Raw genomic sequence first — 15,705 nt, forward strand, 5'->3', positions numbered from 1 at the left:
TAGATTTTTTTTTTTTTTTTTTGAGACGGAGTCTCGCTTTGTCGCCCAGGCTGGAGTGCAGTGACACGATCTCAGCTCGCTGCAAGCTCCGCCTCTGGGGTTCACGCCATTCTCCTGGCTCAGCCTCCCGAGTAGCTGGGACTACAGGTGCCCATCACCACGCCCGGCTAACTTTTTGTATTTTTAGTAGAGACAGGGTTTCACCGTGTTAGCCAGGATGGTCTCGATCTCCCGACCTCATGATCCACCCGCCTCGGCCTCCCAAAGTGCTGGGATTACAGACCTGAACCACCGCGCCCGGCCAACTTTCTAGATGTTTAAATTCAAGGTAAAAGGTAAACACCCAGTACCCACCAAACCCCATGTTGTTAATATCCATAACAAAAATTCAAAGACTCTTAAAGTATCTTCTGAAACATGATACACTGAGTAACGTTCAGTTCAGTTTAACTGTCTGAATACTGCAGATATCTGTAGAATACTAATTTTTGCTAACTGGATCACTTTCTCAACTATTCAGAAATTGCACTATTATATTTAAGTATTACCATTCAGTAACACAATTTATGATCTAATCTAGTCCCATCTCATCTATAAACACATGGTGACTATACATTTGAAGATACAAAGTCTGATTATATCCAAATACATGAAAAAGCCCCCATTAAACATATTCACTGCAATAATCGTTTCTAGTTTTATCCTATTTATTACACAGTCAGCTTTACTAATGACAATAGAGTCCAGTGAGTAGTTTCAGTTAGTGCTAGAATGAGCAAATAAATGCTATTAGTTAGTTCCAAACTTGTATAAGCAAATACGTAAGTAAATGTATGTTTTCTATCTTATCTGTCATTCCTTAGACCTGTTAAAAACATTAATTCTATCTATTGTACTGTGCAAGTTATAGGGAAGAAAGTATTAAGTTATGTATAATTACCTTGAAACCACTTTATTATTGCTAGTATAGGAGGAATTTAGACATTTAAACACATAACTAATAAGAGACAAAATACTTTTTAAAGCACACAAGTGAGAAGAATACAAGAAAGGGCTTACTTTCACTGCAGCAATAAGTCGAATGTAGTCACTAAGTAGTTCTGAAAACATATAAAAATCAGCAAAAGCTTGTTCTTGATGTAACTGGTCTATCTTCTCCTCAACCTCTGCAAGCTGAGACAAAGCTCTAGATAAAGCAGTATGATCCTCAGAATTACCTAACATGGCAGCACTTTTAGCAAAGGCAGCTGTGTTGGCTGAAAGTTCTGAAATTTAAAAAACAGTATGCACTTTTAGTGTTTGCTAGCAAAATTTTAAAATATTGTATTGATTTTTCCACTTTTCTCTAAATTTTACTTATTCACAAGTTGCTCAAATAATATTTTAAATTAATTAACATGAAACAATTAGTCATTAAAATGCCTCAGGCATAAATGCCAAGTGCTCGGAGATCTACTGAAAACACGGACAAATCACTGCTTATATTCCAAAGGGATGAACTATGTTTAAATTATTTAATATAAAAATCTGGGCCGGGCGCGGTGGCTCAAGCCTCTAATCCCAGCACTTTGGGAGTCCGAGACGGGCGGATCACGAGGTCAGGAGATAGAGACCATCCTGGCTAACACAGTGAAACCCCGTCTCTACTAAAAATACAAAAAAAAAAACTAGCCGGGCGAGGTGGCGGGCGCCTGTAGTCCCAGCTACTCGGGAGGCTGAGGCAGGAGAATGGCGTGAACCCCGGAGGCAGAGCTTGCAGTGAGCTGAGATCCGGCCACTGCACTCCAGCCTGGGCGACAGAGCGAGACCCCGTCTCAAAAAAAAAAAAAAATCTGCCTCCTGTTTTTTCTCCCACAATGTTCACTGTTTCTCTGTCCATTCCTAAAAATGAAATACATTTTTAATATGAGAGGAACTGGCAATACTCACAATTGATTTATACCACATTTCTGGCCTTTAAATATTTGTCATTGAAAATAACGTTTATAATTTTTAATGAGAATATTATTTAGCTAACAGGAGCGAAGTTAAATTATATACATAATTAACATAAATTTTATTTTTTTTTCCTTTGTTGTGCAACAATCTCAGTAAAATATTAGAATTTCTAAAAAGATTTAGAATGTGATCATTTCAGATATTTCAAATAAAGAAAAGTAGATGTTTACAGACTGAACACTGTCAATGACTAACAATTACATTGCCTGGAAATTGCTCTGTTGCTCTACATTATGTAAAGTTCTCCAAAAGAGCCCATTCCCTAAGAGATATATAATTCAAATGGCAAAAGCTATTACAAACTACTTTCAATAATAAATTTATTAGTAAGTTTCTATAATTATTTTAATAAAATGTATTGCTGGTAATGTTACATATTATTTGCTTATTAAATATCTTGGACAATTGATATTTACATTGTTGGATTCTTTAAAAATAAACCAAAAAAACTATAATTTCATTGTGAATTAAAATATTACAACTCAAATTTTCTAGGAATTTTCAGCAAAACCCCCAGATCTGTCAATATTGTAGTTCAAAAATGAAGAAAATACTTCAAAGGGCATAACAGGAAATAGAGGCACAAAACAAATATTTCCCAAAAAATTTTCAAAAAGCAATTTTCAAACCTCAAATTTTTTATTATAATCAGTTACTAATTGATAAGACATCTTCATTCATTTAACTGTAACTATACTTAACAAAAAGTTAATCAAGTGACCAAGTTTTAATCCAAAATTCAAATATAGTTTTCTTTGTTCTTTTTTTAGCTCACATTTGTACCAGTTAACAGTTTTCTAAGCTCGTTATTTTTCTACTTCCAAACTAGATATTAAATCAAAATAGAACAAAAAATTTTAAATAATAAAGTAGAACTAGAAAATATTGTCTTAAAACGATTGTTTTCTCTCTTCTGCAATGACTTCAGCATATTTATTTTCATAAAATTTAAATAAAATATTTTCGTTAGTTTTATGGTGCTAACCACATAAGTAATAAGGCAAACAAACCTTTTCTATGACAGACCAAGGCTTCAACACTGGCATGAAGTTTCCTAAGTTGCTGATCCAGATTCTCAAATTGCTGCTGCTTTTCTTCAAACCACTAAGAAAAAAATGAAAAATGGAGCTAATTTAGGAAGAACAAACCATTGTAAATTAGGTTACCAATAACAAGCTACATTCCTTGTTTTAAAGCAACAAATTAACCATGTATAACCATGGTGGCCAACTGATGTGGCTGAGAACTAAACTCAATAAGCAAATTAATATCCTATTTTCCACTTGTACAGCTTTAAAATGCAATTGTTGGGCTCATTAATTCATCTCATTATTCAAGTCGAAAAATCAGCTCTTACTGCATCCGATTCATTCATCTTGATTGTCATTTTGTTGACAGCGTCGGCAGCCTTGTTCACCATCCTCAATATTCCTGCTCCACTCAGAGCCTGTGTATTAACTGCTCTAGGCAGCTGGAATTGAATGACAAATAAGGGCAAACAAACCGGTTAAAAGCCTGGAGGTTTAACTGGGCACAAAAGTGATCCCCCCTCCTTCCCACCCGCCCCCAACAAATTTAAAAAAGGAGGTTGTATTTTCTTCACTCTCATACATTTCAGTAGTGAGATCTAATTTCTCAAATATACTACTTGTACATTCTCAAAGGAAAACTTAAAAAATAGACTTTCCATTTGCTTTTCTTCTGCACGTTTACATTTAGATGGAACAAACACCCTGTTTGTCAAAATATATTAAGAAATTGCCAAGTACCCTAACACTGGCCACCTGTTTGCTAACAGAAATAAACTGTTTATAAGGAAAGAAGAAAGTCTTGAGAAAAATCTCCTTATGCTCAGTTAGCATTGTGTGATTTTGAGTTTTTAAAAAATTCTGCAACTCAAGTAAATTAAAGAAAAAAACTCAAACTAGAACTCAAATTGTTCTTAGAAGCCAAAATTATACCAAACATTTCAGACATAAAGAGCATCATGGTTATAATTTAGGCTCTTTCAAGTCACAAATTTGCATTTCAAAACCTTAATAAGGATACCAAAATGTAGACAAGCAAACACACATTCAACTTTCTCTTTCTCTAAAATGAAGTCTGAATAAACTTATTTCAACATGATGCCTGAGGAACAACTTAGGGCATTCAGAGTTAGACTACTTACAAACCACTCTCTTAAATCTTATTTTAAGTGTTCAAGAAAGGGACTAATCATCCTACAAGTATCAAAGCAAAGATATTTTGCTACTAATTTAGCAGGGTAATTAAAGCACTAAGGAAAAAAATAATAATAATTGCTTTATTCCATCTATTGACCCAATTATTTACTATATATATAGTCATATAAATTACAATGACAAATAATGATAACATTCATATACAAAAATTTAATACAGAAATAATACCTCTGAACTTTCCAAGAACTGCCTTAAATCAGGATCCTGTAGTAAAGTTGGATGTTTTACTGTTCTTTGAAGATACCTAGATTTAAGAGTAAAATTGCTCCTTTATCAGTAGCATCTTGAATTGTATTTCAACAAAATGATAAAAAATAGAAATACTAGGAAAAAAGGTGTCCTCACTACTTCCTATTAGTCTGATCTCACTGTAATTACTTAGAATCCTACAGCAATTTAATAATTAAAAAGGTTTTTGTTCATCTTTTGAAAATTGATATACTATCCAGTTTTCATAATTATGTAAAAAGAAAAATGGCAAGGGGTGGGAGTGGGAGAGGATAAATAACTTACCAAACTTCTCATTGCAAAGCATTAATGTTGTAAAGGGGCATGTGAGTTTGTTGAATAATTTTATCTTTAGATGGAGTCATTACATTCTCAACTATAATTTTAGAGTCCTAAGAAACATATTATTATTACTATATATATTCCACTCAACCAAGTTTTAAATTGCTATTATCACCAAAATGGGGAAGAGTATACCAATTTTTTTGCATGTCAGCATATTTAAATGATCACAATTAGCTTGAGTCCTCACTTGACAAGAACTAAATTTTCTTCAATATTTTCCCCATACCTCAAACAAGAAATGGGGAAAGGATTCCCTATTTAATAAATGGTGCTGGGAAAACTGGCTAGCCATAAGTAAAAAGCTGAAACTGGATCCCTTCCTTACACCTTATACAAAAACTAATTCAAGATGGATTAGAGACTTAAATGTTAGACCTAAAACCATAAAAACCCTAGAAGAAAACCTAGGGAATACCATTCAGGACATAGGCATGGGCAAGGACTTCATGTCTAAAACACCAAAAGCAATGGCAACAAAAGCCAAAATTGACAAATGGGATCTAATTAAACTAAAGAGCTTCTGTACAGCAAAAGAAACTACCATCAGAGTGAACAGGCAACTACAGAATGGGAGAAAATTTGTGCAATCTACTCATCTGACAAAGGGCCAATATCCAGAACCTACAAAGAACTCAAATTTACAAGAAAAAAACAAACAACCCCATCAAAAAGTGGGCAAAGGATATGAACAGACACTTCTCAAAAGAAGACATTTATGCAGTCAATAGACACGTGAAAAAATGCTCATCATCACTAGCCATCAGAGAAATGCAAATCAAGACCACAATGAGATACCAACTCACACCAGTTAGAATGGCAATCATTAAAAAGTCAGGAAACAACAGGTGCTGGAGAGGATGTGGAGAAATAGGAACACTTTTACACTGTTGGTGGGACTGTCAACTAGTTCAACCACTGTGGAAGACAGTGTGTTGATTTCTCAAGGATCTAGAACTAGAAATATCATTTGACCCAGCCATCCCACTACTGGGTATATACCCAAAGGATTATAAATTGTGCTGCTATAAAGACACATGCACACGTATGTTTTTTGCGGCACTATTCACAATAGCAAAGACTTGGAACCAACCCAAATGCCCATCAATGACAGACTGGATTAAGAAAATGTGGCACATATACACCACAGAATACTATGCAGCCATAAAAAAAGATGAGTTCATGTACTTTGTAGGGACATGGATGCAGCTGGAAACCATCATTCTCAGCAAACTATCGCAAGAACAGAAAACCAAACACCACATGTTCTCACTCATAGGTAGGAACAATGAGGACACTTGGACACAGGAAGGGGAACATCACACACTGGGGCCTACTGAGGGGTGGGTGGGGTGAGGGATAGCATTAGGAGATATACCTAATGTAAATGACGAGTTAATGGGTGCAGCACACCAACATGGCACATGTATACATATGTAACAAACCTGCACATTGTGCACATGTACCCTAGAACTTAAAGTATAATAAAAAAAGAAAAAAAAATTTCCCCATACCTCTTCAAAGGTATTTATTCAATATTTCTATTTTTAAGGCTTTGCTGTTTTTGGTAAATATCTTATCTAAATATGACACCATATTAAATCAAATAAATGAATACCACGTAAAATGAATAAAAATGAAAAAGTGAGAAACATCACTATGAAATCAATTTCCCCTTTATTAGAAAAGCTCACATGTGCCTGTCACCCATAATAAATTACCAATCATGACTTCATAAAAGGAAATAAGGTCAACTATTTGATGATTCTCAATTATTCATCTAATCCCATTAAAAACAACTGCTATCTTTCCCCAAGTTAATAACTATATGCAGTAATATTTCAGTTATAATATTTTTACTCACAATTAATAACACATTTATTTCTTTAGAATAAATGTAGTCAGTAATTTCTTCTACCTTTTTATAAAATTATAAAATATGCCTAAAATTAATGTTTCCAAAAAAGGATAATCTTCTCTAAAGTCACATACTATACATTGATTAAAATCACTATTTTATCAGTATCAAAATGTTAACTTCTGTTTTTATATATTTAAATAAAATATACAGCATACTAAACTTCATTTTAAGTCAGTAGTCCACATAAGAAGTCATTATACTAGATCCAGATCATTTAACAGATATCTGCAATATAACCTATGCTATGGTTTAAAAGTTTTTGCTGCCTATATTATGAAGCCAAAAAAACGGATGCAGCAAGAACATTAACCCTGTAGATTTGAGAAATGTTGGTATTTCCCCACTTGAATTTGACTTACAATTTTAACACTGAAGTTCTGTCACAATATATCAGATAAGTTATTTAGTTTTTTAGACTGAGTACTACTTGAAGGCAGTTTGCATAAGTTGCTCATCTCAGTGCATACCACAGCTAGGTAATAGCAGGAACTCAGATACTTGTAAAAAACAAACAAAAACCCAAGAAAGACAAAACATCTAGTACTTAACCTCTAAGAAATATTCCGGCTGGGTGAGGTGGCTCATGCCTGTAATCCCTGCACTTTGGCAGGTGGATCACAGGTAAGGAGTTCGAGACCAGCCTAAAACCCCATCTCTAGTAAAAATACAAAAATTAGCCAGGGGTGGTGGCATGCACCTATAGTCCGAGCTACTCAGGAGCCTGAGGTAGGAGAATCGCTTGAACCCAGGAGACGGAGGTTGCAGTGAGCCGAGATTGCGCCATTGCACTCCAGCCCGGGTGACAGAGAGAGACTCCATCTCAGAAAAAAAGAAAAAAAAGAAGAAAAGAAAAAAATATTCTAATATTTCAAACCTAAGTGGAAATACCTTGTATCATTTATATTCTAAAACAGCTTTCCAAAGTGAGTTCTGTAGAATACTAGTCTCACGTACTATTCCATGAAAAAGACTGTAGAATACTAGTCTCACGTACTATTCCATGAAAAAGACTGATTCCACATCAAGAAAGTTTGAAATATATACATATTCCTGTCTTTTAAAATTAGTATCAAACAGCATTTTCTTAAGTGTTGTGAGAACTCCTACAGAAAATAACCCTAGTTGAACTCTGTTAAACCCTATGTTAACAAAACTCAATTGACTATAGATCTTTTTCATTCTACCACGTATTAGCATTCTGAAGAATCAATTTTGAAAAACGATATTCCAGAAAAAGGGGGTAAAACCTTCCTTCTCAAAGGCAACATGAAATAAAGCTAAATACATATACTAAATACATATACTAAAATATACATGTATGTATTTTTTTAGTTTATATATTTTTTTAGTTTAGTATTTTTTAGTTTATATATTGTTTATATTTAGTTTATATATGTATTTTTTCGTTTATATATATAACATATATAACTAAAAATGTTAACTAGAAACATAAACTAAACATATATAAACTAAAAATATAAACTAAAAACTAAGAAATGCATACATAAATATGCTTTTATATATATATAAGCTTATATAATGTTGAAATTAAGAACAGAACTATAAAATGGATTTTAAAACAATAAATATTTATAAACATACGCCAACTCGGAATTAAGACCAGAGATGGTTGTAATATAAAGGAAAGACACAGGACAAAAAGGGTAAATGAGTGTAGGAAGAAGACAGGAAAAGAGGTATAGGGAGAAATTGAAACACTGAAAAGAAACAGAAATGGAATTGATCAATACCATCCAATAAGAGGTGCTCAGTAATTGTTCTTCAAGTTTACTTCAAGTTACTGATGAAAAATCACTCAAGGCTTTCAAATTCTTATTTACTTACCAGAAACAAAACAAAACAAAGTAGGTTATATAAAATGCTTGAAAGCAACAGAGTTACAAATATTTATCTTGCTTGAAACTAAAACACAAGTGCACACAATGGGAGAATAAAAAGGTAGAAAGAGCCTGGGACTTGGATGACATTCACTTGTTCATTCAACAAATACTTACTGAGCTCTTACTACCTATTAAGTACAGTTTTGAGTACCTGGAAGACATCAGTGAGCAAGAGACTAAGATTCCTTCCCTGGTGAAGCTTACATTTTAGTACAAGATAGACAATAAACTATAAACATAATAAACATACAAATGATAAAGTATGTGACAAGATGGCAAAAGCTATGGGAAAAAAAGACAGAACAATGGGGTAAATATCACCAAGTATTTAAGACGTGGTTGGTGGCAATAAATATAATAGGTCAGAAGAAAGTCAGTGACTGAAACAGGCTTCACTTGAAAGGTGTTATTTGAACATATGAACTTGAACAAGGAATGCTATTCAGATACCTAGGAACAAAGAATTCTAGGCAGAGGGAGCAGGCAGTTGAAAAGACTCTAAGATAGGAAAATGCCGAGGGTGTTTGAGAAGCAGCAAAAAGGTTAGTCTGGCCTAAAGCAGAGTGAGTGATCACGGAGGATATGAGATCAAATGGGTAACACAGTGAGGCGTGCAGGTAATATAGAGTCTTGTAGTCCATTAAAAGGACTCTGGCTTTTACTGAGTAAAATGGGGACATGGGGCCAGGGTGGGGAGGGGTTAAAAATGATCTGATTTATATTTTAGAATATAAATATATATAAAACTACTGTAAGTTCTATATTAAAGTAGAAGTGCCAAGAATGGAATCAGAGACACCAATTAGGAGGCTACTGCAGTTAATTAACACCTTTGGACTCAAAGCCAGTAGACTGGTGAGAAAAGGTTGTATTATCAGTTATCAGAAAGAAGCAATAGAATTTCCTGGTGAATCAGATAATACTGAACAGCTGCCTACCCCAAACTCTCTGATTTGAAAGAGTGGATTAATTAATCTACATTAACCGTTTAGGCCAGTCGGATTTTTAGATGCTTGAAATGAACACAATCCTGACACACTTACATTTTATTTATTTATTTATTTATTTATTTATTTAGAGACGGAGTCTCACTCTGTGGACAGGCTGGAATGCAGTGGCACGATTTCGGCTCACTGCAACCTCTGCCTCCTGGGTTCAAGCAATTCTCCTGCCTCAGCCTCCCAAGTAGCTGTGACTAGAGGCACGCGCCACCACACCCAGCCAATTTTTTTGTATTTTTAGTAGGGACAGTGTTTCACCATGTTGGCCAGGATGGTCTTGAACTCTTGACCTCGTGATCCACCCACCTCAGCCCCACAAAGTGCTGGGATTACAGGCATGAGCCACCACGCCCAGCCTCACATTTACACTTTAAAGAGGAATGCATCTAAGTAATTTACCTAAGGTCACACAGAAAGTATGTAGTGTTAGTACAGGTTTCAACTGAAAAGGAATTATAAATCTTATACACTTATTATCAGGCTCTAAATTTCTCCTTCTGTATTTGCAGATGTGTATCCTTACCTATAAAATATACTCAATATGATCTAAAGATTTGAAGCACTCTCAAGAAAACCAAGCAAGTGATGTTAGGGCTACTCTTAAGTAGTAGTCTCTGCTTACTCTAGTGAGTGTGGCACAGGGGAATACTTGGGTATTTAACCACTCCTTTTCTCTTCCTAACCTTTAATACCAGATATTTATCCTTTCATTCAAGATAGTAATCTGGATCATCTAAGTTTGAACAAATACATAAATATCACACTATTAAATAAAATAATACAAAGAAAAATACTTTCCTAACCCACCAGATCCAACTAGGTTGAGTATCCCACAAATGTACCTGTTTGATGTTTAAAGTTTAAGAAATACCACAGAAAAATCACTTTAGAAGAGCTGATTATATGAAAGGGCAAGAAAAATGCAGTTTTAAAATCCTGTACAGATTAAAAAATAAATGTGTACAGGAAAATTAGCTTGGATAGAAGAACTAAGATTAGATTAAAAGAACCATTCCAGTTCCTTTGCTTCTATACCTTTATGCCTATATTTTCTTCAGTGATTTTTTTTTCTCATTGAAAATGAACTTTTCCCTCATACTATACTGTTTCTTTTTTTCACTATTGTAAATTCCACTATGGTAGCATTTAACAAGTAGAATTTATCAGTAAAGAAAGTGTCTTTATACACACACTGGGTCAAGTTTCAATATCCCTTAAAACTCTCCTCAACATTTCATACTACATGAAGGTATGGTAAGTACTATGCAATGCAGTCAAGTTAGAAGAAAGGTAAACGTAGAATCAAATTATATGTCCTTGGTACAATAAATCTTCATTAAGTTCCTTATCAAGCATGCCATCTGAAATACTTCAAATTTACTCATAGAAAAATAAGACTTGAAAGGTCTCTCAAAGGGTCATGGTTACATTTTCAGGAAAGACTAAGTGAAATCAAGGTAGACCATTATCTACCTTGATTCTTAAAAATATTCAGTCTATGACCTCTCCTACAATAGAATCAATTCAAATGCCTAACCTAAACTTCTCTTGATGCAATTTAAATCCTTATTCTGGGTAACTGCTGATTCTCACAGACATAATCCCATCTTTAAGTCTTCTCTAATATAAGATTTTAAACTACATATTCTTTAGCTTTTCTTAATGTAAATTGTTCAAATCTAACTTCACTGTGCCATTTTTCTTAAAATTTAAACAATTTACTACTGAAAGCAAGAAATAAGTTGCCTTGAAATAGTTTTAAAAAATAATTTGCGACCTAGAGAAATAGATACCACCCCCAAGACCTGTCCTATTCACCTTAACCACTGATTTTAAGCCAGAGAAAAATAAAGAGCAAGCAAACAAAAAAAAAATGAAATTAGAAAGTTTCAAGCCTAGGTAATTACCAATTTGTGTCTTAAATGCTGGGCTTTAAGATAATTTATATTTGTTTTCTCACTTTGTCAGCACAGCAAGGAAGGAATAATTTTAAGACTATGGAGGTGGGGTTCTTCCCATCTTCCCATCCCTCCCCGTTTTAGTCTGCTTCAATGAAGACAAGTCTTCAAAGCTATAGGAAATGTGTAGAGTCAAGTACTCTAAAGGAAAACACAGCATATATATTAGCCTTTAAGTATAGCTGTCCCTCAGTATCAGTGGGGGACTGGTTCCAGGACATCCTACAGATACCAAAATCTGCAAATGTTGAACTCCCTGATAGAAAATGGCATAGTGTTTGCATAATAATCTGTGGACATCTTCTCATATACTTTAAGTCACCTCTAGATTTATAATACCTAATATAATGGAAAGACTATGAAAACAGTTGTTAAGCTGTATTTTTTAGACAATAATGATCAAAAACGTCTGTACATGTTTAGTATAGATGTAATTTTTTTTTTTCAAATATTTTCCATTCACGGTTAGTTGAATCCACAAATGAGGCACCCACAGATATGGAGGGCCAATTGTACACAGTCAACTCAAGCAAAGACTAATACTTTTGTACATTCAAGTAAAAATCAATTATACAAAAACAAAGGGGCACAAACTGTACTTCTCACTGTATTTAATAATGTTCTAAGTAAAAACTCATCAGAAAAATTAATTTAGATGAACTATAATTAGCTATACTATCCAACACAGTACATGAATGTGGCATAACTTCCTAGAAACCTAAATAAGACCAAAGTGGGATTATTTTTATCCAAAAATTTTTATTTTTCCCCCCATTCACAACTTACATGTTTTCCAAGTTTGGTAGTTTCTTAGTACTCTTGGTGACTACCTATGATATAATTCTATCCCCAGCTAACTCATGTCTTTATATGTTTTCTATTATATGCTCCTGCTTGTAGCATGTAATAGAAAAATGGGTGTTATTCTGTTAGACTACTGATGAGGATTAAAAATTATACAGAATAATTATACAGTATTTTGTTGAAAGAAATAATTTTCTTAAAACAGTTTAAAGCAGTCTTAAGGGCCATCAAGTGGTACCTTGGAAAAAATTTAATCATTAAAACACAATTATTGGGAGTTATACCTGATGTAAATGACGGGTTGATGGGTGCAGCACACCAACATGGCACAAGTATACATATGTAACAAACCTGCATGTTATGCACATGTACCCTACAACTTAAAGTATAATAATAAATAAATTTAAAAAAATAAAATAAAATAAAATAAAATAAAAAAAAAGAAAACACAATTGTGCCATATAATGGAATTACATTTAAAGTACAAACATGAGAGTAATAAAATATAGCTGTCTAGAATTACCTTTCAAGAGCTGCTCTCCGTTTTTCTACAAACTCAGTAGATGATGAGTCTTCTTTACCCACTTTGACCTTGGTCATCCCTTTGAAGAAGTTGAATGAGATTCATGATTACTTTATATTGCTGTGAAAGTCTTTTACAATCATTTCTTCATAATTTAAAATACACTCAAAATTTGAACTTAACAGCCCTAAACTTGTAACTGGTATCTTACTTAAACAGCAAAAACGTTTTGAGGAATTAAATCTCATATGTTAACATATTTTCTTGGTAAATACTTAAAACATGAGAGAACAGATAAAATGTTTATAGTTTTCTGATCCGTTCTGCTTTTGTTTACAGAAAAGCTTATATCAAAAAGAACCTTTATCTGTTGTATTTTATACTCCTGGTAAATTAAAAGGTGCTTCTAACCCAATATGCATAATGGAATTTCAAATGAATAAATTTAAGCTCAATTAACATTTTCATTTATCATGAGCAATAATTAAAATTCTTTGCTTTGGGATGACAAAAATAAATGTAATCCATGAATTTGTTATGTTTTCTCTCCTGCAGATTATAAGAGCATGTTCTTGTTTACTTATCATAGCTAGTTTTATAATGGTTGAAAGAAAAAGCTCTTTCACAGAGTCATTTATAACTTCAGATTTAAAAAATAAGTCATGTTAATTATTTCTGTATGGGAAATTTAATTTTAGACTGCAGATTTTTCTCTTTTATTTTCCTGTTCTTTTTCCTTTCAAAAATGTATTCTGTGGAAACAAAGTATTGAATATATGCTACACCATGAAAGAACCTTGAAAATATGACTCTAAGTGGAAGGAATTTGTCACAAAAAAAAAATCATCTACTGCATGACCCCCTCTACAAGAAATGTCCAGAGTAGGTAAGTATTTAGAAAAAGAAAGTAAATTAGTGCCTGCCTAGGGCTGGGGAGAATAAGGACATTAGGGGATGATGGCTAAGGGATCCCAGATTCCATTTTGGGGTAATAAAAATATTCTAAAATTGACTGTGGTAATGTATGCACAACTCTTAATATATTAAAAGCCAGTGAATTGGATACCCTTTTTTTTTCTTTTTCGAAACACGGTCTCATTCTGTCACCTAGGCTGGAGTGCAGTGGCATGATCACGGTTCACTGCAGCCTCTCTATATTCCAGGCTCAAGCAATCCTGAGTATCTGGGACCACCAGCACGCACCACCATACCCAGCTAATTTTCTGTAGAGACAAGGTTTTGCTATGTTGCCCAGGCTGGTCTCAAACTCCTGGGCTCAAGCAATCCAACTGCCTCAGCTTCCCAAAGTGCTAGGATTACAGGCATGTGCTACCACACTCGAACTAGACACTTTAAATGGATGAATTATATGGTACGTAAATTATATTCCAATAAAGTCTTTTAAAAATGGATTATGTAAAACCATACAGTTCTTCAGTTTGGTACATCTTCAGTTTGGCACAGTCATTATTAATCACCTATTAATGTTTTGTTTAAAATTCCAATGTAATGCAATGGCTTGAAAAGGAAAACTTAAGACACCTAAAGCTACCTCTGACTGAACTACCGGATATGGGATGTGAATTGTTTCACAAACTGTATTTCCCTGAAAAAAAATCTCACCACTAGGTTGTTCTTCACTGAAGTTAAAGACCTATCCATTCTACTTTTTAGAGGTAATCGTTAAGGGACATTGTGACCAATAAATAAATAAATAAATACAACCCCAAACAACCTACCTTAACCAGTTAACTTTTAATACTTTTCAACTTTGTTGTTCTTCTCTAATAGTTTAAATGGAATAGCGTTCTTAAGCCAATGAAGGTCCTACCAAAGTAGTAAGTTATGTGCTAATGAAGACTCTTCTCCCTTCAGTGGCAGTTATAAAGCTTCCCAGCAAAGAGAAGTTATGACTCTTTTTCCACGCCCCCTGCTCTAAGTGTAAGTTACTTGAAAACCACCAGCTATGTAATTAGAAGTTCAAAGATCAATTTGTCACCCACCTTTAATAATTGTTCAAGACTTTGCCATACTTTAAAGAAATTGTTTTGCTTGGCTTCATATTACTATTTGACTACATTTATTTTTTTCCTGACAATTTCTCTATATATAAACTGTATTACATGTAGTTGCCTGAAATCCTTTTTGGAATGGTGGAGTGTGTGTGTGTGTGTGTGTGTGTGTGTGTGTGTGTGTGTGTAAAATTTTAAACAGGCCAGGCGCTGTGGCTCATGCCTGTAATCCCAGCACTTTGGGAAGCCAAGGCTGGCGGATCATGAGGTCAGGAGATCGAGACCATCCTGGCTAACATGGCAAAACCCCGTCTCTACTAAAAATACAAAAAATTCGCTGGGCGCGCTGGCAGGCAACTTCTCTTTGCTGGGAAGCTTTATAACTGCCACTGAAGGGAGAAGAGTCTTCATTAGCACATAACTTACTACTTTGGTAGGACCTTCATTAGCTTAAGAACACTATTCCATTTAAACTATTAGAAAAGAAGTAGTCCCAGCTACTCAGGAGGCTAAGGCAGGAGAATAGCGTGAACCCGGGAGACAGAGCTTGCAGTGAGCCAAGAGAGTGCCACTGCACTCCAGCCTGGGCAACAAGAGCGAGACTCTGTCTCAAAGAAAAAGAAAAAAAAAGAAGTTTTAAACAACTTAATCCACGTTAAATGTATTTCAGTTGGGTGTGGTGACTCATGTCTGTAATTTCAACACTTTGGGATTGAACCATCCCTGTAGAGGGGGGATGGTTTAAGCCCAGGAATTTGAGAGTAGCCTGGGCAA

The 15,705-nt window shown here is 34.3% G+C and overlaps 1 protein-coding gene across 4 annotated transcripts in view; it reads right to left on the reverse strand.

Moving 5' to 3' along the window:
• SNX2 (sorting nexin 2) overlaps positions 1-15,705 on the reverse strand; it is a 61,087-nt gene that overhangs the window by 13,595 nt on the left and 31,787 nt on the right. For all 4 annotated transcript variants that reach the window (XM_011987778.1, XM_011987779.1, XM_011987777.1 and 1 more), the window contains 5 exons: positions 12,920-12,998; positions 4,410-4,485; positions 3,356-3,469; positions 3,009-3,102; positions 1,060-1,265 (listed from right to left, as the gene is read on the reverse strand). In XM_011987778.1, the coding sequence (XP_011843168.1) occupies positions 1,060-1,265; positions 3,009-3,102; positions 3,356-3,469; positions 4,410-4,485; positions 12,920-12,998 (569 nt within the window). The remainder of the gene's footprint in view (positions 1-1,059; positions 1,266-3,008; positions 3,103-3,355; positions 3,470-4,409; positions 4,486-12,919; positions 12,999-15,705) is intronic.

Source organism: Mandrillus leucophaeus, unplaced genomic scaffold (genome assembly GCF_000951045.1).
Source record: "Mandrillus leucophaeus isolate KB7577 unplaced genomic scaffold, Mleu.le_1.0 Scaffold316, whole genome shotgun sequence".
Classification (NCBI taxonomy): Eukaryota; Metazoa; Chordata; class Mammalia; order Primates; family Cercopithecidae; genus Mandrillus; species Mandrillus leucophaeus.